Source organism: Suncus etruscus, chromosome 4 (assembly GCF_024139225.1).
Source record: "Suncus etruscus isolate mSunEtr1 chromosome 4, mSunEtr1.pri.cur, whole genome shotgun sequence".
Classification (NCBI taxonomy): domain Eukaryota; kingdom Metazoa; phylum Chordata; class Mammalia; order Eulipotyphla; family Soricidae; genus Suncus; species Suncus etruscus.
The window spans coordinates 11,381,501-11,406,411 of record NC_064851.1 but is presented as its reverse complement, the minus strand read 5'-3'; the positions used below and the strand labels follow the sequence as shown (position 1 = coordinate 11,406,411).

The 24,911-nt window shown below is 48.1% G+C and overlaps 1 protein-coding gene across 1 annotated transcript in view; it reads left to right on the top strand.

The window, feature by feature from the left end:
* Positions 1-20,577, top strand: part of CRACR2A (calcium release activated channel regulator 2A) — a 77,616-nt gene extending 57,039 nt beyond the window's left edge. The window contains exons 12-17 of the mRNA XM_049772481.1: positions 2,104-2,236; positions 6,214-6,295; positions 6,947-7,061; positions 17,275-17,376; positions 18,098-18,174; positions 20,493-20,577. Of these exons, the coding sequence (XP_049628438.1) occupies positions 2,104-2,236; positions 6,214-6,295; positions 6,947-7,061; positions 17,275-17,376; positions 18,098-18,174; positions 20,493-20,577 (594 nt within the window). The remainder of the gene's footprint in view (positions 1-2,103; positions 2,237-6,213; positions 6,296-6,946; positions 7,062-17,274; positions 17,377-18,097; positions 18,175-20,492) is intronic.
* Positions 20,578-24,911: the final 4,334 nt, after the last annotated feature.

Here is a 24,911-nt window from a genome sequence, read left to right as displayed (position 1 = left end):
CTAGAACAAGGGCAGTGCCCACTGGGCAGAGAAGCAGAGGAACCTGTGCCTCTGGAAAACTCAGCTAGCAGGCTGGCACAGTGATTCCCTGACCTGCTGGGTGAGGCCTGTCTTGTCTTAGGCCTCAGGGCACCCGATGTCAAATCCAGTGTTAAACCCGTCATTCAAAGTTCGAAGGAGACAGACCATGCTGCAAGAACCCAAGGGAGTTTTTATTCCCAGCATGACAGGGTCCACCACCTCCTAAGAAATGGTGATCCCGGGTGGACTCACAACCCCCTTTTTTTAATAGAGAATTTAGGGGATTCCCGCCTCTGAGTAGTTTTTTTTTTCTTTATTTGGGGGGGAGGGTCACATTCAATGGCACTCAGGGCTTACTCCTGGCTCTTCGCTCAGAAATCACTCCTGGCAGGCTTGGAGGACCATATGGGATGCCGGGAATGGAACCCTGTTTGTCCCAGGTCTGCTGTGTGCAAGGCAAACACTCTGCTGCTGTGGTATTACTCTGATCTGAGTAGTTGATTTTTAAAATTATAGGCTCTTAGAATAAAGTTGCCTAAGACAAGCAGCTAGTGTGGACTGTAGACTCATGAAGGAAAATCATGCAACTCCGACCCAGGGTGTGGTTGCCTGGGCATCTATCCATTGCTGTTCTTCTGGGCCTTGTCTTTGTACCTTAAAACTTGAGCCTGTCAGGGCCCAGAGCAATAGCACAGTGGTGAGGCATTTGCCTTGCACATAGCCAACCCAGGATGAACCCAGGTTCGATCCCCGGCATCCCTTATGGTCCCCCAGCCTGCCAGGAGCAATTTCTGAGTGCAGACCCAGGAGTAACCCCTGACACAGCCACTTTGGTGTGGCTCCCAAACCAAAAAGAACTAAAAACAAAAATTTGAGCTTGCCATAGGTTCACAACAAAGCTAGGTTACAATTAATTCTAAATCAGACTTTAGATCCTAACCCTGGGATTCCCATGACACCAACAGAAAACTGGCCTTTGACCTCCCTTGGGAACAGGTTTCCATGATGGATGGGGCAGGAGTGCTTGCTTACCTGGCCCCAGATGTCTCTGTGCCTCTGAATTCCAGCTCCCCTGGATTGTGTATCATTCCATGTATGGCACCCCGGTTCTTTTTTTTTTTTTTTTTTTTTTTTTTGGTTTTTGGGCCACACCCGGTAACGCTCAGGGGATACTCCTGGCTATGTGCTCAGAAGTTGCTCCTGGCTTGGGGGACCATATGGGACACCGGGGGATCGAACTGCGGTCCATCCAAGGCTAGCGCAGGCAAGGCAGGCACCTTACCTTTAGCGCCACCGCCCAGCCCCCCGGTTCTTACCATGTCCAACATACACCCCACTTTGCTCCTCTTGCCTTGCTCCATAGGGAGTCTGCCTGGTGCCTCTATATGTAGATGTATATATGTATACATATATTACATATGTAAAGTATTATATACATACTTATATGTAAGTATATTGTAAATATGCTTCGGCCTCGCAGGCTGATTGACACATTACAAATGCGCTTCCCAAGTGGTGCTGAGGAGAGCAACATCACTCTGACAACCTCCACCAATGAGAGCCAAGCAAGAAACAGGGATGCTCTGGTTCTGTGAATGTGTTGGAGGACCTCCAGCCCTGCATCCTAGAGTGTTCCAGGGACCATAGCCTGCCTTGATGGATAGATGGATGGAACTGGGGTTCTTCACATAGGAGGCTCATGCCCTACTCCTGTGCTAATCTCCACTTGCTTCCTCCCTTCTGAGCGTTTCAGGCTCCTTCTCCAGCCTCCCAGCTCTTCAGAGCCCTGTATCCTGAACTGTGCATGCCCAGTTCCTTGCCTTGGCCTCTGTGCCCAGTTCGGAGCCTGCCATAACCAGTGTAGCTGAATGACCCTCCCTGCCTGCAGCAGATGCTGCAGAGTCCTTCAATCACGATCCCCAAAGTTTCTGCTTCCAGGCCTGGGGTGGTCCTCATCGGCCCCATCCCGTTCTCTGCCTGGTGCCCTGAAGTCCCTTCTCTTCAGGTGCTGGTCAGAGGTGGAGGGCGGGCAGTGGGGATCCAGGGACACAGTCTTGGGGGACCCACCACTGCCACTTACAGCAGGAAGATGCACCCTCTGCCCCGGATCAGCTCTTCAAGATCGTGTTTGTGGGCAACTCAGCCGTGGGGAAGACTTCTTTCCTGAGGAGGTTCTGCGAGGACCGTTTCTCTCCGGGCCTGTCAGCCACTGTGGGTGAGTACTGGACACCCCTGAGACTGGGAAAGGAGGTGCAGGGAGGACCTGGAGCTCAGTGCCAGGTTGCTAAGAATTGGCATGGCCCAGAAGCCATCCTCTCTGGGAAGGTGCTGTCTGATAAGTACTCTCTGCAGGGAAGGGCCTCTGAGTGCTGCCTGAATCCAGCCCTCGTATAGATAGAGCCTGGCCCCACTCAGAGCCTGTCTTTCATGACCCCCAATTCTCAGGATCCTTTGAGTCGACCAGGAGACCTGAAATCCCTCTCAGCCTGCTGCTATCCACACTCAGTGTATTGTGTAAGGTGTGTGTGTGTACTGTGTTGTTGTGTGTTTGCTATGTTATCATGTGTGCTCTGTGTATGCAGAGCTGTGTGTTGTTTGTGTATATGGTGTATTGTGTTATGTGTTGTGTGTCTACTATCTGTGTTGCATGTGCTGTCTATTTTGTTGGTAAGCTATGTATCTTGTGTGTTGCGCGTGTGCTGTCTGTGCTGTGCATGTTCCACGGGGGAATGTGCATTTTCACTGTATGCAGTGTGCGTACGTTTGTGTGTCCGTCCTGGGACCACAGAAACACCCTGAAGTTGAGCAGTTCTAGTATGCAGGTTCCAGCTCCATGAACTTGTTCACACTTCCTTGCATGGCAGTGCCAGTCAACACTGCAGCTCTCTGCTATGCCAGGTGTCTTCTGGGTCCATGTATCCCTAAGCAGATGCCACCCCAGCCCCCAAGATGCTCCCCTAGAAGAATCCTGGCATCTCAGGACCAAGTCAGGGGGCTCAGACCAGGTTCTGACTTTTCATCTGGGAAAGACAACACAGACATGAATCCCTGTTATGTTGAGAACGCATGTCCTTGCTCCCCACGTAAGCTCTGTTGGGGGATCGGGCAGCTTGAGATACCCCCATCTCCCTCCCTTTAAGACCACTGATTCCAAGAGCAGGTGCTCAGGGCCTGCAGTGTCCCATAGATGGAAAACGGGGTCCTTTTGGTGAACCCTAAGGGCTTGTTTTGAAAGGTGGATCTGAAGCCCTCACACTGGGGGGTCAGCACCCAGTATCAGCGCCCAGCTCTCAGCATTCATCACCCCAAATCTGGTCTCTCCCCACTGCCCCATAGAGACTCAGCGGCCCCTGTGTTCAGTTATGGGCTTCTACCCAAGCACCTTTGCCAAGCTTTTGAAATCATCCCAATCAAGTGTGCTCTGCCCACTGCTGGCTATGCTGTGCCCATGCCAGCCACCCCACTGCCCGCTTCTGTGAGAGGCCCAGCGCTTTTCCCCATGGCAACCCACTGGCTCTCCCACACCCACCATCCTCCTGCTCAAAATGGCAACTGTCTGCTGTCCTGTCCTCAAAGGCTCACATATCTCCCCTCCTGGATCCTGTGGGTACCACTCCAACCCGAACCATCCTGCTCCAGGGCCACTCCCAGCTGTAGGAATTCCTGATATCCAGTACCTTGTAGGAACCAGTGGTGTGTGTGTGTGTGTGTGTGTGTGTGTGTGTGTGTGTGTGTGTGTGTGTGTGTGTGTGTGCCAATCTGGATTTCCTCCTGAATACCACAAAGAGTCCGTCAAGCCCTGCTAGGAGTGACCCCTGAGATCTGCTGAGTGGGACCCCCCCCCCAAAACAAACCAATGAAAGACTGTGAGAAAATGGATGTGGTCTCAGCACCAGAACTTGAGTTCTAAGAGGTGGGAGCCTCCACTGGGAGGCCCTAGAAACAAGTAGCCTAGACCAAGTTCACCCAATAAACCATGGATCTCCCAGCACTCCTTGGCCTACTCAGCTCTGCAAGACAAATTGTCCTATCATTCTCTCCTAGCTCAGGGACAATGAAGACAATCCAAGTCACCTACCTCCCACCTACCCCAACTCTCCTTTCACTTTCAATTCACTCACCCAGCAGAGCCCTTAGTTTCTGTCCTCAGCCCTGCCAATCAGACCCCAAAGTGCATCATCATGGACTGTCCCAGCTCCCGGGAACGAATGCAACCTACCAGCCTGCCAGAGTATAGCCGGGCCACACGGGGCAGACCAACCAAGTTTGGCTAAGGCACAATCTGCCTTTAGACTCAGCTCCTAGCCATTGACAAGCCCCCTTTTAAAGGGAGCCCTTAGTCCTGGGCTGTCCAGATGACATGAAGCTAACAGCTATCCCTGGACACAGAAAACTATTTTTAAAAAGTTGTGACTCAGCACTGAGTTTTGCAACTGATAACATTGACTGAGCCACTCAGGAACTAGGTGGGGAGGACTCCCACTTCTCCATCTCGCCTTGGCATGAGCAATGAATGATCTGCATGCCTGCACGTGTGAATACACGTGAGGGTGTTGTGCCTATGTATGTGTGTGTGTGTCTGTGCATGATCATTTGCATGTATATTTGCATGAGGCAGAAGCTCTCCAGGGATGTCACCGATCTCCTTGAGGCAGATGAAGCCCATGGAAATGCTCAGCTTCTTCGGGTGGGAGAACGTGCTCCTCCTTTTGGTCCCCATCTGGGAAGCAAGTGGGGGCCCTTAAAGTCCTCTGGATCTTGGTACTGCTCCACGCTGCACCCTCAAGCATTAACCTTGATCCACCGGCAGCACTGGTATTGAACTACTTCCATTCACTGCCTCTTCCTTGTCTTGTCTCCGCCCTTTCTCTCTCTGTCTGCTAGGGTTTGAGTTGACACCCATGTTGGTGTTGAGAGTCAAAGAGCACCTCTAATAATGCAAGGTGCAAAAGGGAGTTTATTTGGTTGACCGAGGTGCTAGTCTCATTTAGCTAGGGGGTCTTGTCAAGGACCCCGAGTCAAATCTTCAAGCAGTTTATATAGAAATCACAAACAGTAACAGTACAGGTATTTCATTGAATGGATGTCTTAATTAATCACTGATTTTTCTGACTCAACTTTGGCTGTCTAGGGATACTCTGATTAGAACCCTGGTTCTCAAGGGAGCCTTTGGTTGTCAGGGGAAAGTTATCAGATAAAACATTCCAAGATCACTCAACCCCTAATTCCTTATTCCTGGAGGGCAACAACTTGGGTTTTATTTCCAAGTTAACTCTCTCTCTCTCTCTCTCTCTCTCTCTCTCTCTCTCTCTCTCTCTCTCTCTCTCTCTCTCTCTCTCTCTCTCTCTCTCTCTCTCTGCCTTTACTAGGAGTGGAAAAGTACACTTTACTAGGATTTGGGCTCGTCTTAGCCTAGAGTTCCTTATCATGGACTTGGGGGGTGGGATGGGAGATCTTGGTTCTTACATGTTCAAGCTCCAACTGTGCTTCATGGGAAAGGACCACAGAAAGACTCAACCCTTTGGACAGTGGGAGGGAAGATGCCCTGAGGCCCAGGTCTGGCATTTCAAGGTGAAGAGACCTTTTGAACCTGCTTGGAACACTTGGGAGTGTTCTTACAGGATGTAGGAAGGATGAGCCTAGAGGCTGCTTCAGGTCCTTGGACTCCTGAGAGGTGCCCAAATCCAGTGGGCCACCCTGCCCTGGACCCCTCCCTTAGGCGGGTCACCTCAGAACGCAGTGACCAAGAGATGCCTGGCCACTTAGGAGCTCTTTATCCATCTCAGAGGGTAGAGATTACCATCATTTCCTTCTCACTTGAGTTCTTCGCTCCTTCCCTCCAATTGCCATTGCCTCCCTGGCTCCCCACTCCTCCAGCTCTCCTTGCTTCCCCAATTTCAACCCTCCCCTGCTCCTTCTTCCTCCCCTCACTTCCCCTCCTGCCCTCCTTTTGCAGTTCTCTCTCTTCCCCTGTGGGTCAGAGGGCAGGGGGTGGGTGTTCCTTCAGATGGCACCAGACTCAACACCCAGGCCCATCTCTCTGCCCCTTAGCCCCTCGTCCCTTTGCTCCCTTTAGCCCCCACTCCCTTCTAGCTGTCCTTAGAGAGTTGACCTCATACCCTGGCATGTTCCAGACAGGTGGGAATGCTTTTTCGTGCTTGGGGTGACCAGCTCCTCTCCCCCATCCTGCAGGCATTGATTATAGAGTGAAGACAGTGAGTGTGGACAACTCACTGGTGGCCCTGCAGCTGTGGGACACGGCAGGGCAGGAGAGGTGAGAAACTCTGGAGGTTCAGGGCTGACGGGGAAGTTGGGATGTTGGGAGTGAATGGGGGCATGATTGTGGGTCATGGCCAAGGTTTTGGAGAGGGGCGTGGTTGTGGATGTGGGAACATGTTATAGGTACCTAACATAACATGACGTAACATAACATAACATAGCGTAGCATAGCATAGCATAGCATAACATAACATAACATAACATAGCATAGCATAACATAACATAACATAGGTGCCTGGGCATGGCTATGGTCATGGTTATGTGGACATGGATGCATGGTGAGGTTCTGGGGATTGCTGGGGATTGAGGGACATGGGACAGGGGTGTGGTTGTAAGTGTGGGCTTGGGGTGGACATAGGGACATGTGCCTGGTGTGGTCGTGAGCGTGGCTAGGGCAGATCTAAAGGGACATGAACCCAGGAAGGTGGGAGAGTTTATGGGCTGTGGGAGTGGCTACAGGGCTGGGCAATGGGGACTCAGGCTAAGGCTGTGGGCATGGGCTGGCTATGTGTTGAACTACAGGTCTTGCATGTAGGGACATGGTTATGGTCATGGTCTTCTGTACAGGCTGTGACCTTGGGACCTGGGCTTTGGGTAGGGGGCTGCAGAGGAGATGTCAGCATCTGCTCTTCACTCTGGACCACAGGTACCGATGCATTACCCAGCAGTTCTTCCGAAAAGCTGATGGCGTCATCGTGATGTACGACCTCACATCCAGGCAGTCCTTCCTATCAGTGCGACAGTGGCTGAGCACTGTGGAGGTGAGGGGAGTGAGCCATCCTGGGAGCACGTGGGTATCCAGCCCCCGCTAGGTCCTCTTTGACCACATGACCCTCTGTCTTTTCAAAGCCCCAGAGTTAAGACTCCCCTTCCCCCTGCAACACCAAGTGATTCAGGAGTTCCTTTTGGCTCTGCTTCCTGGTGCCATCCTAGTTCCTGAGGGGAATCAGGGATAAGGAGGGCAGTGCTGCAAGACATGAGCTGCCTCTGGGGGGGCACAGAGTCAGAACCCCCTAAGATGTGAGGTTTCAGTGACTCCCACTCTCCTTCATTCCACCCACACCTCTCGTGGTTCAGTCTGTCCCCAGCACCTCCTAGGGCAGGAGGACTGGAAAGACAGGTGGATTTAAGGCGTTTGCCTTGAATGCTGCTGACTGGGGCTGGATCTTCAACCCTGCAACACCACCCCACACCGCACCCCAGTACTGCAGAGTGTAGCCCCAACACCCCTCTATGCCCAGAATAATAAAGCTAGATGGGGGAAGGACCTAGGAAGGGCTCCCCTAGTGGCCAAGACTGGAACTGGACACCCAGCACAGGCCCCTGGTTCCTTGAGTTCTGATTTTAAGATTCTCCCTTTGGGCTCACTGAGCAAATTCCCAAGCTCCAGCTGTCCCCTGGGGCGAGTATAGACCATCCCAGGCTGCAGCCAGTGTGGACAAATTGTTGGTTTCTTTCTGTGGGGTCCCGTGATGCTGCCATGCACATGAGTGTGACCCATTCCTTCCTCAAGGGAGGAAGGTTAGTTCAATGCCCTTATTTACTGCAGGGCACTGGAACTCTCAGGGAAGTGAAGCTTGTCACACCCAGGCCTGTCTCTTTTCCTGGAGTTTTGGACTAAGGATCTTTTTTCTGTTGTATTTTGTCTGGAAAGTAAAATTGTTTTATTGAGAGAAATTATGGAGAGAGAGGGGAGAGAGAGAGTGAGAGAGAGAAACAGAGAGAGAGAGAGAGAGAGAGAGAGAGAGAGAGAGAGAGAGAGAGAGAGAGAGAGGAAAATGTGAAGAGGAGATACAGGTTTCCCCAGTAAGTCAAAAACACTAGAGTAAAAATCTTAGCTCAATACAAATCAGATTAAGATGTAGACAAATCTTCTTCTTCTTCTTCTTCTTCTTCTTCTTCTTCTTCTTCTTCTTCTTCTTCTTCTTCTTCTTTCTTCTTCTTCTTCCTCCTCCTTCTTTTTCTTCTTTCCTCTTCCTTCTTCCTCCTTCTCCTTCTTTCTTTTTCTTCTTCCCTCTGACTATTGCTTCTACTGCTGCTTCTTTTTCTCCTTCCTCTTGTTCTTCTTTTCTCTTTTTCCTTTTTTCTTCTCCTCCTCTTACTCCTCCTCCTTTCTTTTCTCCTCTTTCCATTCCTTCTCCCCTTTTCCTCCCATCTTCTCCCGCTTCTTCTTCCCCACCCCCTTTCTTCCTCATCCACCTTTTTTTACTCCTTTTCCTCTTCCTCTTTCTTCCTTCCATCTCTTCCTCCTTTCAACTCTTCCCTCCCTTTCTCCTCTTTATTCCTCCTCTTCTTCTTTCTTCTACTGTTGGTGCTCAGGGCTTGCACTTCTATGCTCAGGGATCTTCCAGGAAGTGCCATTAGCACAATAGACAAACACCCTAACCTCTGTTCTATCTTACAGCTACTCACTTCTCTACCCCTCATCTATCTCTTTCTCATTTCCAAGGAGAAGAATTGGAGACCAGGGTTTTGTTTCTTCAGATAAGGGTTTTTGTTTCTTCAGATCAGAAGAACCTTCTTACATGCAGCAGCCTCCCATTCCAGCTCCAGAACAGGTGAAGTCCTCTGTGCACCACAAGGGATCACTCCTGAGCACAGAGCCAGGAATAGCCTCCCTGACAACCCCCTCTCAAACCAACATCAAGACTTAAAAGTAAAATAAAATGAACAGTGGAGATTGGGAACAATAGCACAGAGGGAGGGTGTTTGCCTTGCACTCGGCCTGCCCATATGGTCCCCTTGAGCCCGCTATGAGTGATTCCTGAGCACAGAGACAGGACTAACCCCCGAGGGCCTCCAGGTATGGCTCTAAAACATTGATGGATGGGTAAATAGATGGATGGATGGATGGATGGGTGGGTGGGTGGGTGGATGGGTGGGTGAATGGATGGATGGGTGGGTGGGTGGGTGGGTAGGAGGGTGGGTGGATGGATGGATGGATAAATGAATGGATGGATGGATGGATGGAAGAACAGATGGGTGGGTAGATGGATGGATGGATGGAAGGGCAGATGGGTGGGCAGATGGATGAATGGATGGGTGGATGGATGGGGGGTTGGATGAATAGAAGGACAGATGAGTGGGTAGATAGATAAGTGGATAAGTGGGTGGATGGGTGGTTGGGTGAATGGATGGATGATAGATAAATAGATGATAGATGGATGAGTGGATGGATGGATGGATGGGTAGACAGAGATAGATGGATAGAGAGATGACTAGATGGATGGATAGATGAATGAATAGATGGATGGATGGAATGATGGATGAATAGATATAGATGATAGATGAGGTAGAGATAGATAGATGATAGATAGATAGATGATTGATAGATAGATAGATAGATAGATGATAGATAGATAGATAGATAGATAGATAGATAGATAGATAGATAGATAGATAGATGAATGATAGATAAATGACACCCTGGGAGCCTTCACTGGGTGTGGCCCAAAAAATAGATAGATAGATAGATAGATAGATAGATAGATAGATAGATAGATAGATAGATAGATAGATAGGTTCTGCATTTCTACCCAAATTCTCTAGTGGGACTAATACTTACCTCCCTTTGAGAAGCAAGACTCTTGCAGACATGCTGGTTCTCTTTCAAGGATGATTTTCTACACCTCTTTCGAAGGTGGCGGGGTGAGAGGGGTATTTGAAGAAGGAACCCAGAAGTGCATTCAGTTGGATGACCCTGAGTTTGGGGGAGCCTGTGGGGGAGTCTGAATGTTATGGGGTGTGAGCTGAAGGCTTGAAGGTGGGCTGAAGGGAGGCATCACAGTGCAATTATCACCAAGATTCTTGAAAAGCTCCATCATTCTGCCTTGGCAACCAGCAATCAAAGGTGTCAGGTGACAGATTTCAACTTGACACCTAATTGGATCCGAGGGGAACAGAAAATAATAGGTACTTGATCTTTGTGAGCACCTTATTTTTCCAGGGACTTGGAGCACTTTGCCAATTCCCTCGGGGAGGTGGGGGCTGGAATGGGGGGATCTTTAGTCACAGCCTTTGAGGCCAGAAATCCAATTATTAAGGTTGCCTCTGGTCAGGTGTACCCCTTCCTTCTGCGAGAGAGTCGGAAAGCACCTGAGAAAGAAGATGGGGCCTTGGCAGCCACACTGTGATCTGTAGCATATATTGGCTCTGGTGAAAATATATGTCGACTGGAAGTAGCTGTTGGGGTGGTCGGGGTGGTATAGAGTACCCCCTCCCCCAGAAAAGAAAAGTTCTTCCCATTTCAGTTCAACCACTTCTTGCCCATGAAACTTTGGCTAATCACTCTTGGGCAGGGAGATTAGGGACCCTTGGAAGAGACACTATATTCTTTTTTTTTGGGGGGGGGTTGGGTCATACCTGGCAGCACTCAAGGGTTACTCCTGGCTCTATGCTCAGAAATCGCTCCTGGTAGGCTCAGAGGACCATATGGAATGCTGGGATTCAAACCACCGTTCTTCTGTATGCAAGGCAAACACCTTACCTCCATGCTATCTCTTCAGCCCCAGAAGAGACACTATATTCTACAGGATACGAGACAGAACTATCTCTGGGAGGTCATCAGGAGCTTCCGTGTGTGTGTGTGTGTGTGTGTGTGTGTGTGTGTGTGTGTGTGTGTGTCTGACTCTCTGTCTGTCTGTTTGTGTGTCTGTCTGTGTCTGTATGTTACATACATAGGAGAGACCCCTAGAGGGTCCTTGCAGACCAGAGGAAAACTCAGTGTTTTGGCACAAGGAACCAAAGCACACCCTGGTTTGAAGAGGTGAGAGAAGTCTGCCCCCAGCCCAGCAGTTCTTCTTAGCCAAGCCTTCCTAGTCTTCTAACACCACCTACCTCCAGTTGCAGGTGTAGGTCCCAGCTGGGCTCACATGTCAGGTGGGTGTGTTTCTGGTTTTCCCCTTCCTGCCTCCACTGCTTTCTCATCCCCACCACCTCAGGAGATTGGGGTTCACCTGTCTAAATCAGGGAAACTGGCTCTGCTCTAAGAGCCCGGTGTTGTGACCCCAGCCGTGCTCCATAATTGAAGGCCCTGGGACCTCTGTCCTCAGGCACAGCGAAAGAATCCAACACATCTTCCATAGGCTGAGAAGTGACACTAACCAAGACCAACAGGACCAGTCAGTGTCTCTTGGTAGGACACTAAATCAGAACCTCTTGTTTCCCAGAAGGATCATCTGAGAGGACAAAGGAGGAAAAGGCCTGTGCTGGTGGCCCCAGAACCATGCCACGGCCCTGGGCTGGCATCTGTGCAAAAAGTAACTGATTTTTTTTATAGCTGTCACACTCCTCTTTGCATGGAGAGGATCCCGGGGGTCAGCCCCGCTCTCCTCACCCTTCCTGAACTGGATGCAGTTGCTCTCTCTGGGCGCTTTGTCACTGGTGACAAGGTACAGCGCTGAGCAAAAAATAGCAGTTTGATCTGTCTCCCCACGTTCCAAGTTGAGCTTGAAGTGCTGGCAGTTTCAAACGAGCTACACAAATAAATCTTGTTTTGACTCATATTCCAGGGGGTGGATAAATATGGAAACCCCCAAGATATAATTTTGCAGTCTTTTTTTTTTCTCCCTTAGCATAACTGCATGCTTTAATGTGCTAAGGGAAAAAAAATTTTTTTTTTGGTTCTCACACCAGAGAAGCAGCAGCACTATTTCAGCTTAAGTGCTTTTTCTAGCCTCCCAGCAAATAGATATTAAAACACACACATATACACACACACAGACAGGCACACACGAACACACACACACACACACACACACACACGTTATAACTGAGCAAAGCCAGCAGCCTGTATATCTGAGCTGAATGCCAGTCCCCTTGCTCCAAGCTGACAGATCTTGTTATTTCAAAGCAGAGATGGAGAATATATTACATTTCAGTGTCTGACTTTCAGCAAGGCTCCAGTGAAGGAAGACACCCCAAATATGGAAAGATGTAGGAAGACCTCTGGGTCAGAGTGTTTTAAGAGAAAAATTGACTTCAGAGCTTTCAGAAGCTTAGAAAACAGAGACTTGGCCAAGATGAGGCTTGGAGAACCTAGGGAGAGCCCAGAGCCCTCAGCTAGTCTATGTGTCTTTTCTGGGGTCCAGCCCCTGTGGCCATGTGAAAGAGATTTCACAGTCTGATATTTGCCTTGTACATGGCTGACGTGGGTTAGATCCCCAGCATCCCATATGGTCTCCTGAGCTTGCCAGGAGTGATTTCTGAGTGCAGAGCCAGGAGTAACCCCTGAGCACCACTGAGTGTTGCCCCCCCCAAAAAAACTCCAGAAAATTGGGGGTGGCAAGGTTGGGACTATTCCTGTCTTTGTGCTCAGGAGTGACTTTGGCATTGATGAAGAGACTATATGTGGTGCCAGTTTGAACCAGGATCTGAGGAATGCCAGGCTCATGCCAGGACCCCTGGGACTCCAGTTCTATCTCTCCAGCCCAAGGCTTTGAGTTTTGATTTTTGGTCTCCCAGGTTGTACTCAGTAGACTCAGAGAACATGATTCGATTGAAGGTCGAACTTGCCGTGAGTTTGGTACTGTTTGTTTGGGCCCTGTGGTGCCAGGGTGTGGAGAAGGGCATCCAGAAGCGTAAGTGAGGTATTGGAGGTATGGGGGACCATATGCTGCAGCACTGTGTAAACTATCTCCCCAACCCAGCTGGCATGATTGGACTTCTCTAAGAAAGTGTGGTTTTCTCTAGTTGGTAACTCTCCATCTTCCTGCCACGTACAGGCCGAGATCAAGGGATTGGAGATTAAAGTCAGACTAGGGTACCCCAGTTTTTCCTGTTTACTGATTTGTTGAATTAAATATTAATTATAGAGTCCTGGATGGGTGTGGAGATGGTAATGGGTGGAGGGTGAGGCCTTTCTTCTTCAACCTGGGCTTCTTCAACTTTTTCCCGCCAGGCGGATCTTTGGGTTCAGGGTAGAGGTGAGGAAATGATCCACAGGCAGTCAGAGTTCAGGAGACATCAGTTTTATTAAGGCCCCCACCACCATATGTGGCTTCTAAGCTTAAACCTTTTAAGCAGGCTCCATAAGCTGCCCAGAACTTAAACCTGTTTCTTATCCCTCCATTCTGCCAGCTCCTCCAGCTGCTTCTCGCTTCCTCCTGCAGACCTCTTTTACATCCCTAAGGCCACCCTTTGGTTACCTTCCATAGACCCCTCCCAGAAGTGGGCTGGTCTGCCTCTCCAGGTGAGATTAGCATTTTGGCTTGGGAGGGGTTATACTGCATTATACTGCCCGTGGAAGAATATTTTCTCTTCTTATATTTTAGTTTATTTAGAGGCCACATGCAATGTTTTGGGGCCATGCCTAGTTCTATATTGGGGGGGGGGGAGGGGAATGACCCTATGTGGTGCCAGGGATAGAACTTGGTCAGGCAGGCCCATGCATGCTTATCTCTGCAGAGTCCTTGGCAGTGCCAATGACTGTTATGACCCTGTCAGGAGGTCATAGGCCAGTGTCCTGAGGGGAAGTGGGTCAGTCAGCATGATTATAGCATTGAGGCCTAAATGCAAAGAGCAGAAACCGCAGTTCCAGCTAGGCACTGGGCTTTCTTTCTCCTTCAAGTCTTTTACTTAGGGGCTGGAGCATTAGCACAGTGGTAGGGCTTTTACCTTGCATGCTGCTGACCCAGATAGACCCAGGTTCAATCCCCAGCATTCTATATGTTCCCCTGAGTCTGCCAGGAGCGATTTCTGAGCACAGGGCCAGGAGTAATCTCTGAGCACCGCCAGGTATGGCACAACAACAATAATTTTTAAATAAAAACAACAAAAGTCCTTCGTTCATAACTTCATTTTTGCAAGTAGGGGTGTCCCAAGCCACATGCTTGAAGGCTTTCAGGGCTATACCCATGTACCCATCAATGACTAGGGAACCATTTGGTACCAGGGATAGAACTGGGGGTCAGTCCTATGCAAGCAATTTGCCCTAATCCTTGTACTAGCTCACAAGCCTCAAATATTTGGTTTTGTTAGTTTGTTTGCTTGTTTTGTTGTTTGCTTTTGGAGAGGTCACAGCCAGCAGAACTTAAGGGTTACTCCTGGCAGGCTAAGGTATGCTGAGGATTGAAACTAGGCCAGCTGCATGCAAGGTAAATGCCCTACCTGTTGTGCTATTGCTCCAGCCCCAAAAGTTTATTTTTATACCCATTCTTTAAATTCAAAGACTTTCTTTTTTTGTCTCTTTCCATCTTTCTTTCCTTCCTTTCTTTTCTTCCTTCCTTCCTTCCCTTTTCTTTCTTCTTTCTTTCTTTTCTTCCTTCCTTCCTTTCTTTTACTTTTTCTTTTTCTTTCTTTCTTTCTTTCTTTCTTTCTTTCTTTCTTTCTTTCTTTCTTTCTTTCTTTCTTTCTTTCTTTCTTTCTTTCTTTCTTTCTTTCTTCCTTCCTTCCTTCCTTCCTTTCTTTCTTCTTTTTCTTTCTTTCTTTCTTTCTTTCTTTCTTTCTTACTTTCTTTCTTTCTCTCTTTCTCTTTCTTTCTTTCTTTCTTTCTTTCTTCTTTTTCTTTCTTTCTTTCTTCCTTCCTTCCTTCCTTCCTTTCTTCCTTCCTTCCTTTCTTTCTTCTTTTTCTTTCTTTCTTTCTTTCTTTCTTTCTTTCTTTCTTTCTTTCTTTCTTTCTTTCTTTCTTTCTTTCTTTCTTTCTTTCTTTCTCTCTCTTTCTTTCTTTCTTTCTCTCTCTCTCTCTCTCTCTCTTCTTTCTTTCTTTCTTTCTTTCTTTCTTTCTTTCTTTCTTTCTTTCTTTCTTTCTTTCTTTCTTTCTTCTTTCTTTCTTTCTTTCTTCTTTCTTTCTTCTTTCTTTCTTTCTTTCTTTCTTTCTTTCTTTCTTTCTTTCTCTTTTCCTTCCTTCTTTCCATCACTTCTTCCCCTATTTTTATTTCTCTATTTCTTTCTGTGGTACAGGTTGAACCACAAGGCAAGTGCCAATCTCTGAGCCACATTTCTGGTCCCCAGAGAGCCCTTTATCTTGATGGGCAGAGCTGGGATACTCAGCTTTAGTTTAGTCCTTCAGCATCTGGTACCCTCAACTCCAAGTAACTCCAGAACCTGGGTTAGAATTCTGCCTGGGAATTTCAAGCCTGATGCTCACATTTTCTGAGAATTTCCTTTTTAAGAAATCCCACGGGCCTGAGTCATTCTTCACACATAAATCTCCAAATATCTCGCACGCGGACTCCAAACACCAAGCCTTCTGGTCCATTGCCCTGCATCCTCCTCTCTTCTGCTTTTTTTTTCCCCCAGCAAGAACCTCTTCATACAAATTTCAGTGGCACTGCAGACTGGAAATGTGTGTGTGTGTGTGTGTGTGTGTGTGTGTGTGTGTGTGTGTGTGTGTGTGTGTTGGGGGGGGTGTCCTGTGAACTGGCTCTAAAGGGGATTCATCAAATCATGTATATTTCTTTTTGGACTATTTTGGTTACAGATAAATATTTTTTGGTAGGGGATTCCTTGTGTTCATTTTAGGCAATACTGCGTGCTTCTCTTGATCTGTTCTGGGGAGAGTGTGGCAGGTCCCACAGATACTTCCACTTTCATTGTCAAGGCTAGGAACTTTCTTTCTACAAAGAATTCCTGTTTGAAGCGAGTTCTAGCTCCTGGCCCGCTTTGTATCAGGGTTGGTTGGAACTAAGAGCTGGGAGTGGGGGGGCAGAGAGATAGCACAGCGGGAGGGTGTTTGCCTTGCATGCAGCCCATCCAGGATGGATGATGGTTCAAATCCAGGCATCCCATATGGCCCCCTGAGCCAGCCAGGAGTGATGTCTTAGTTCAGAGCCAGGAGTAACCCCTGAGCATTGCTGGGTGTGAAACCTCCCCCCCCAAAAAAAAGAACTGTGAAGGAAGGTTTGGGGACTTGTGACCCGACCAGGGGGACCTCATGACCCAATTTGTCATTGACAGGTCTTCCCTGTGCCTTCATTTGTTCCTTTACAAATGAGGCTTCTTTTTTTTCCTCTCCTGAGCTGCCATTTAGAGAGAATGCCTTGGGATCAGAGCTCTAGTACAGCAGATAGAGGTGGTTTCCCAGAGCTGCCTGTTTAATTTAGGGCCTATTTGAGTTGCTAAAATAAGATTAACAGCTTGTACTCCTACTTGAGCTGCTGGGGGCTGTTTACTGAAGATCTTTTAGGATATATATTTGACCATAGGCCTGAGCAGAGCCTGTTATATCTGACCTGAAGTTTGGGTCAGTTTGAAGTTAATTTTTTTCTCAATATTGAGAAACACTGTGGGGTCCCAATCTTAGGAAGCATCCCAGGAAATAACAGGAATGTTTAGAATGTAGGATGGTAACAGCTAAAATAAAAACATTCTCTGCAACAGGCCAAGAGAAATTGGGACATCCTCTTTCAACATTGTACCCATGCACCAGGCTCTATGGATTCCAGTGGTCATGAGATTTGTATGACAAATCTCAGGGAGCTTACACACCCCCAGAAAGGACCCTTGGAGGTACCAGTTTTCCACAAAAGCAACCCCGAGGAGTGTCTAGCCATATTCCTTTTGTTCCTTTGTTTTCATTTTGGTGCCACACCCAGCAGTGCTCAGGACTTGCTCCTGGCTCTGCACTCACTCCTGGATTACTCCTGATAGAGCTTGGGGAATCATATAAGATACTGAGAATCAAATCTGGGTTGGCCATGTGCAAGGCATGTCCTATACCTGATGAACTAACACTCCCATCCTTTAATAAAATCCTGGCATGTCTGTGTCCACCAGCCCACACCTTGCTGGGATGACAGCCTGCATAGTGGGTCAGAGGGTACTGGAGGAGTGGAGGTCAGAGATGTGAAGCCCACAGATGGGGCCCAAGAGGTGTTAGAGGTAGACAATGCTGTGAATTTTGCAGGGATCCCCACCAAGAAGATCACCACTTTGCAGGTCTAGGTGGCCACATTGGGAGCTGGCACTGAGGCCAGATTGTGTGAAGCCTGCCCCTTCTAGAACTTTCTCTCAGATGTCACATGCTGTCTTCTCCAGGAAGCTGCTGGAGATCACCTTCCTGTTCTTCTGTTGGCCAACAAAACTGACATTGAGAAAGAGCGAGAAGTGCCCCACGGGCTGGGGGAGCAGCTGGCCAAGGTAAAGAGCTAACAAGTCCATCTTTTCCACAGTGTAAGAGCTGAGGGTAGGTAGGCAGTTGTCCTGGAAGCTTCCAGAAAAGCCCAGAGGGTACCATGGGAAGGTTCCTGTGCAGAGAGATGTCCCCATAGAAATACACAGATTACGAGACAGTGTGACCAGGGATGACTGTGGTAGGGGTGGGGGCACTTCCCCCGAAGCTTCTGTTCTCTGAAACTCAGAATCAGACATTCTTTTATGTTTGTTTTGGTTGGGTGTGGGGAGTTTTGCAAACCCAGAGGTGCTCAGGACTTATTTCTGACTCTATGTTCAGGGTTCATTCCTGGTGGGGCTCAGGCCAATTGCAGTGCCAAGGATTGACCCTGGCTTGGTTCGCTGCATGCAACATATGCACATCATTTTCCTGTCCAAGAGGGGACCCTGATGGCCCCAGCGGGTACTTGGGTATCACCCAGATGAGCCTCTCTGAACTCCAGGAGTGCTTGGATGAAGCGTCAGACACTGAGACTGCTGAAAGGTTCTGTTGTGAGAGAGCGGTAGTTGTACCCCTGGCTGCTTGTTGCAGAACTGGCATTCATCAAGGAACCTGAGGAGCCCTAGTCCAAGCCTAAATACTGTGTGTGTTTGTGTGTGTAGGGTGGGAGTGATGACGAAGGGGCTTCTGTATGTCTCCTGCTTCCTCCAGGGTCTTTCTGACTCTCTCTTTCTAATCTGTTTTCAGGAGAACAATTTGATTTTCTATGAATGCAGCGCTTTCTCTGGTCACAACATCAAAGAGTCTGTACTTCATCTAGCCAGGTAAAGGGACCGGTGGCAACAGGTGGGGTGACTGAACAGAGGTGTGTGTGTGTGTGTGTGTGTGTGTGTGTGTGTGTGTGTGTGTGCATATGTGCTCCTTTCATCTCCCAGGAGGGTGAGGGCTTGGGTTTCTGTGTGTTATCCCAAAGCTCTATGGTTGTGCTCTGAGGACAAGGACGGTCTCCCTGTCTATTCTCTCCTGGCAGTCCCACTGGTAGCTGTTCCCCGGGAATCTGCTCTTAGGAAAGATTTTGCCTCAGCTCCTCTGGGTGGGCCCCTGCAGAAATTAGCTGGTGCTTTGCTGGGAACAGATATTCTGTGGGTTCCTGGGAGAAAGAGAGAAGGAGACAGAGAAAGCCGAGGAGGAGATGGAAGAGACAAACTGGTCCCTGGAACAGTGGCCTAGATATAAGCCTCAGCCTATGTCAAAGTTAAGAGACAAACCAAATTGAACTAGATTTTTACATCAGTTTTTATATTTACCCACCCATCTAGCAATCTACTTATTCATCTAACCACACATACACCTATTATACACTTGCTCATCCACTTACTCCCTCCATGCCACCTACTACTTTCACCCTCCTACTTCTATTCTTTTATCTGTCTACTCATTGACCAACCCTCCATTCACAAATTCACCATCCACCCATCAAACTACCTATCCACTCCCTCATTCACCTCTGATCCATCCACCTGTCCACCATTCACCCCTTATTCATCCACCACCCTGCTACCATTCATTTACCAACTTCCCATCCACCAACCCATTTTCCTATTCAACCACCACTACCTCCATATAAACCCCAATCCACCACCCACCACCAATTCACCACCCCCTGACCTTCCATTCATCCAACACCCACCCATGACCCATCAGCACCCAACTACCATGCACCCAACACCCACCTACCATCCATTCTACATCTACCTACCATTCATCAAATGCTCACCCACCATTTGTCCAATATTCACTCACCCACCCTTTATCCAACACCAGACACCTTCCATCCAACACACAGCCACCTTCCAACACCCACCCACCATTTATTCAACACCCACCCACCATTGATCCATCACCCACCTATCATCCGACATCCATGTACCATCCATCCAACACCCACCTGCCATTTGTCTAATACCCACTTATCATCCATCAAATACATACCCACCATCTGTCCAATACCCATAAACCCTCCATCCAGCACCTAATTACCATCCATTCATCTATTCATCTTCTTCTCTATCCAGTCATCTATCATCCACTCACACACTCTCTGACCCACCTGTTGGTGGATTTTGAACTCCTTTTTGATTGTTTCAGAGTCCACAAATAGCTCCCAGAAAGATAAATTAAATCCCATTCTTCCATTCCCCCATTTTGTGGGAGACCTTGGTAATAATATACGGAGTAAATAATCCTCACAGACAAAAGATTAGGGGACCAAAGGTTCAGCAAAGAGGGTCTTTTGTCAGTCTGAAGCCAGCTCCCAAAAGCAAACTGAACCAGCCGTCAGCTCTGCCAAAAAAGCCCCTTACACCTCCCCAACAAGCTATTTTATTCTTTCTTTAATCGCCCCCACCTGAAAGATCCAGGTGGGACGACAGGCAAAAACAATATTACAAAAAATACACATCACCACTCATCCACTTTGACAGTATATGATAGGTATAAGATAATTATCCTTAAAATATAAAATTTACTTCCAAGATTTAATCTGGAACTACAGTTACATGAGACAGACTATAGGATTAATAACCAATCAATAAATTTCTCTACCTCTCTCCATGTTTCTTGATTGAGTGCTGTATGATTCTGTGTGGACCTCAGGATATTCCAAGGGGGTCACGCATAAGAATAGTATAAATGGGGGCTCCAAAATAAGATTAGGGGCCTAGCTAGTGGAACAAGGGGCATGGAAGAAAACAAGGTGAGCAGGGGCTCATGGTTAGAAGTTGGAGAATATTGCTTTGCTATCTCCATACCAGCACTGTGAGAGACTCAAGAGACACAGACACCCTCAGGTAGATGCAGAGATTGTCTTTCATAATGGCTTATGAGCTATAACTCAGAAAGGGGCGAAGTGCTGTCAGGGGCAAGTTTGTCACCCACAGGACGGAGGGCTACCTGGTGGGGGTGTTGCAGAAAACCTAGAGAATATTCCACGGGACACTTGGAGCAGCCTTGCCTGAAAAGTGGGGTGCTCCTTAGCATGAAGAGGCTCTATCTGTTGCCCAGCCCAGGGCTGATAGTCCACATGGCCCATTCTGGGCCCAGCAGCTTCTCCATGGCTGACCCCCTGCCTTCTCCTTGCTAGGATGCTCAAAGAGCGGGAAGACGCTGTGAAGGAAGACACAGTGCAGGTGGGTCACCCTGCCAAGAAGAAGTCCTGCTGTGGCTGATAGGGCTGAGCTTCCTGTCCACGAGCCTGCACTTGGTCTCCTGTGCCAACTTTGTCATCACACCCGGCCAGTGACACCATCATCACACCTGCCAGACCTTATTTTTGACAGCAACTTGCCCCCCTCCACCCGCAGAACATGAGTCCTGATGCCTCTTTGCCTCTTCACCTGGCGAGGCAAATGGACTTTTCCAGAAAAGCCACAGAGTGCCTTCCCCATCTCTCCCCTCCCCTCCTATCGCTGGGACAATTCCTGGGTGGAAGGTAGTTATGCCTTGGGCCCAGTGCTACATACAAGTCTCTTGGTGGAGTTAGCTGGACTTTGAGGTGCCAGCAAGATGGCAGGAGATGAGCCAGTCCAGCCACCTGCCTTCTCTCCTTCCTCCCCTCGGACCCTGAAGTGGGACTCCACCCTCTCTCAACAGCCACCGATGCAGGGTCTGCCTTGCACCCAGGTCCACCTAGGGTCCCTAGAATAGTGCTTTTTGGGGGTGGAGGAGTTGGGTCACACCCAGTAGCACTCAGGAGTTACTCCTGGATCTGTGCTCAGAAATCGCTCCTGGCAGGCAAGGGGACCATATGGGATGCCAGGATTTGAACCACCTTTCATCCTGGATCAGCTTCTTGCTAGGCAAACACACTACCACTGTGCTATCTCTCCAGCCCTTAGAATGGTGCTTTACATCAAAGCACCCCCCGAGCTTTTCTGCTCCAACTCCCACCCATACCTCAGACCCCCAGGCAGACTGACAGCAAAATCTTTATTCCCGGGAGTGGTGAGCTGGCCTCTTTCTCCCTGTCTTTGCACATGAAGATGAAGAGAAAACCAGAAGGGTTCCATCTGCTGCTAAATTGAGCGCCTGTTTCTGGAGGCTAGCAGGAAGGTACATCCATATATATTTTTATAGAGAGCCATGGAAAAACCATTTTCTAAATAGTTCTTAAAATAGCTCTGGGGAGGGGAGAAGTGTACGTGATTAAATGGCGAGATTGGCAGACACTGGAAGGTCCAGAATGACTGGCTTCGTTGATCTAATGCCACTGTTATTTTGCCCCCACCTGCCTTCCCACATTGCAAGACCATCTTTCAAACTTAAACAGAGCCAAGTGGGGCAGTGCTGACTACATTTGCTCTGTTCTGAGGAAATAGCTGAGCATGACCGTGGGTTGCAAGGCCTTTACTCACACAGAGCTCCAGGTGATAGTGGAAGGACAATGCCTGGCTCTGTGGGGAAACTGGGTGATCACCCCCAGTTTCTAATCCCTAGAATTGCACCCAGGCCCTTAGGCCTCCTGCAGCTTGGACTGGCCTTTGGTTGCTATGATAATGTGGTAATGCTCATAGCCAGGGACTGAGGCAGTAGTACAACAGATAAGGTGTTTGCCTGCCATGCACCTGGCTTGGGCTTGATCCCTGGCATCCCATATGGTTCACCAAACACTGCCAGGAACAATTCCTGAATGCAGAGCCAGGAGTAATCCCTGTGCACAGTCTGGTGTGGTCCCCAAACAAACAAACAAAAAATAATCAATCATTTTCTCTTTTGCTCACACCCGTGATGAACTGAGGTTACTGCTGGCTCCACGATCAGGAATCACTCATGGCAGTGCTCGAGGAACCAAATGGGGAGGCCGAGGATTGAACCTGAGTTTGTCACATGCAGGGCAAATACACTACTCACTGGACTATTACTATAGCCCCTGTAGTTGATCTTTTGGAGCCAGAGAACCAGGTCCTTCTGGGTGCCTACAGGGAAGAAGTGGAGATACAGAAAATGAGGGTGGTTCTAGATATTTGCACACAGCCATCCACATGAGGAGGAAGCTGCTAAGGACCCTAACTAATTTCCCTGCAGTGTCCTCCTTGTCCCCCCCTCCCCAAAAGCATCCTTTGGCTTCTTGCTGATCCTCTCAGGAGTCCAGGGTGAGCAGGCCCAGGGAGAGCCTTGAGGATGTGCAACAAAAACCCAGCACCAAACACCAGGGAGCACTGCTCACTCTGGAAGATGGTTTCCTCCAGGGTCCCCAGCTCATCCTCACAGGGAAGGGGGATCTTGAGAGACCTCATGACCTGGTACAGAATGCTTATGATGTCATGTTCCTGTTCCAGCCAACGCTGACCCCGGCCCCCTGGCCCAAGTTCAAAAGAAGTCATGCAACAAACTCCTTTTCCTAACAAGGCATTGGGTCATGGTCTCACCTGGGAGATGCCAGAAGGGCTGGGTCAAAGGTGTGTGTGTGTGTGTGTGTGTGTGTGTGTGTGTGTGTGTGTGTGTGTGTGTGTGTGTGTGTGTGTGTTAGGATTTAAAGGGCAAGTACTTCTTTACATGTAAACTACATTCAGATGTAGCTTTCACAGATGCACCATTTCTCCAGCTCCCCTGGGCTGTGTTTTCCCATTTAGAGAAGGTACCTTTACTGTTTAAAGCCAGATGAGATGGTGCTAGTGCCTGATCTTCCAACTAATGGATTAATACACCCCCCCCACACAAGTCGAAAGAGAGAAAGAGAGAGAGGCCTTCCTTACTCCACCTCCACTTGGAAAATACGTGGCAGAAGGAAATTTCAAAAGGACCCTGGGACATTTCTCTGTGCTCATTCTCCAGCTCTACTTCCTCTTCCAGATCCTTTTGGGAGATCCCTGGTCTTCTAGATCTCTCAGATCCCTGGAGACCAAATCCACCCTACTGGCCCTGCATCTCAAGAGAGCAGTCAGGCAGGACTCCTGGGTCTGCTGCCATTTACATTGTTGCTGGGAGCCTGTCAATGAGAGGTCTCTGTGTCTGCCTTGCAGAGAGATTGAATGGAATGTATGAACTCTTGAGTGCCCACTACAAAACACATACTAACCAGGCAGGGTGGTTGGTTGTTGCCAAATCTCCACCCAGACCACTTGTTTTCAAAGACTTAGGTAAAACAAACCCTTGTTGAAATATCTCCCCATCACTGGGCACTCTCACAAACACTACCCCATTTGAGTATCCCAGCTGAGTGTCTGGCTTATGAGCTTGTATGTGATTCTGCTTCTTGGCCTCATGTTCTATGTTCTATCTTGTTATCATCACAAATCGCATATGTATAATGTCTGTGACTCCCCACAAGCATTGACTTATTGTGTCTTTGAAATCACATTTGAAAGTTCCAGACGAAAAGACATTTCTAGAACCTTTTGTGTTTGGTCATATAATTATTTGTACAAACATTTCTTAGTTTCTCATTTTGATTCATGCTATTGGTTCATATTCTTTGAAATCATATTCTTTCGAAATACTGGTTGCATGGGCTAGACATAAAAATATTTCTGGTTGGCTTATCAGAAAACAATCAGAATGGAGCTTTTGCTTTGTAAAGGCACAATTGTGCCTGGTAGAGAATTGTTGGTTGCAAGTGTTTTTTTTTTTTTCCCTCCATCGTTACTTTATGAAAACTATCTCACTGTTTCTTGTTTCTGTGGTTTCTAATGGGAAATTGACTGTCATTCATATTAAGGCTCATTTGTATTCTGTGTATTGCTTCACTTATGGTACTTTGAAAATTCTGTTTGTTTCAAAGAGGTGATTGGTAAACAGTGGATGTCTTTGACTTTATCCTTCTTGACAATTATTGAACTTTTGAAATGTGAAGATTAGTGAACAGTTTTCATTGAATTTAAGTTTGGGGAGTTTGGGTTTGTTGTTCCTTTAAGTATTATTTTCTTCCCCATTTTCTCCCCTCTCCAACCCTCTATAGGTGTGACCAAAAATCCTGCAATACTTAGAACTTACTCCTGACTCTGTACTCAGGGATCACTCCTGTTGTTGCTCAGGGGACACACTGGGGTACCAGATAAACGGGGTCTGCTGTGTGCAAGGCAAGTGCCTTAACCCCTTGTCATAGTTCTCTCCCTTTTACTTACTTTCTAGGACTTCTGTTCTGCATTCATCAGCATACAACAGGTTTCAGAGACTTTTGATTTATTTTTACTCATTTATTTTTTCTGTGTTCCTCCAACTAAATCATCTCCATTGCCCTGTCTTCAAGGTCACTGCTTCTTTGTTCTGAAAGCTCATAACTCACTAGGCAGTGGTTCTTCCATGGCCTTTTACGTTTCCATGACTGCGCCTTTCCACTCCAGATTTTCTATTTTGTTTCTCTTTGCCACATCGCTCTTCTTAGTGAAGGTCCCTGTAGTGGAAAATTGTTCTTCCTTAGACTTCCCTTAAGTTCATTAGGCAAGATTTCTCTTTTGGTTTTGAAAGGTATTGTCAAGTTACTGATTTAAAGTTTTGAGGACCCCACACTGGTATGCACACTCAGTGTGAACAGATCTATCTCTGCTTGCTATCCCAGTTTCCG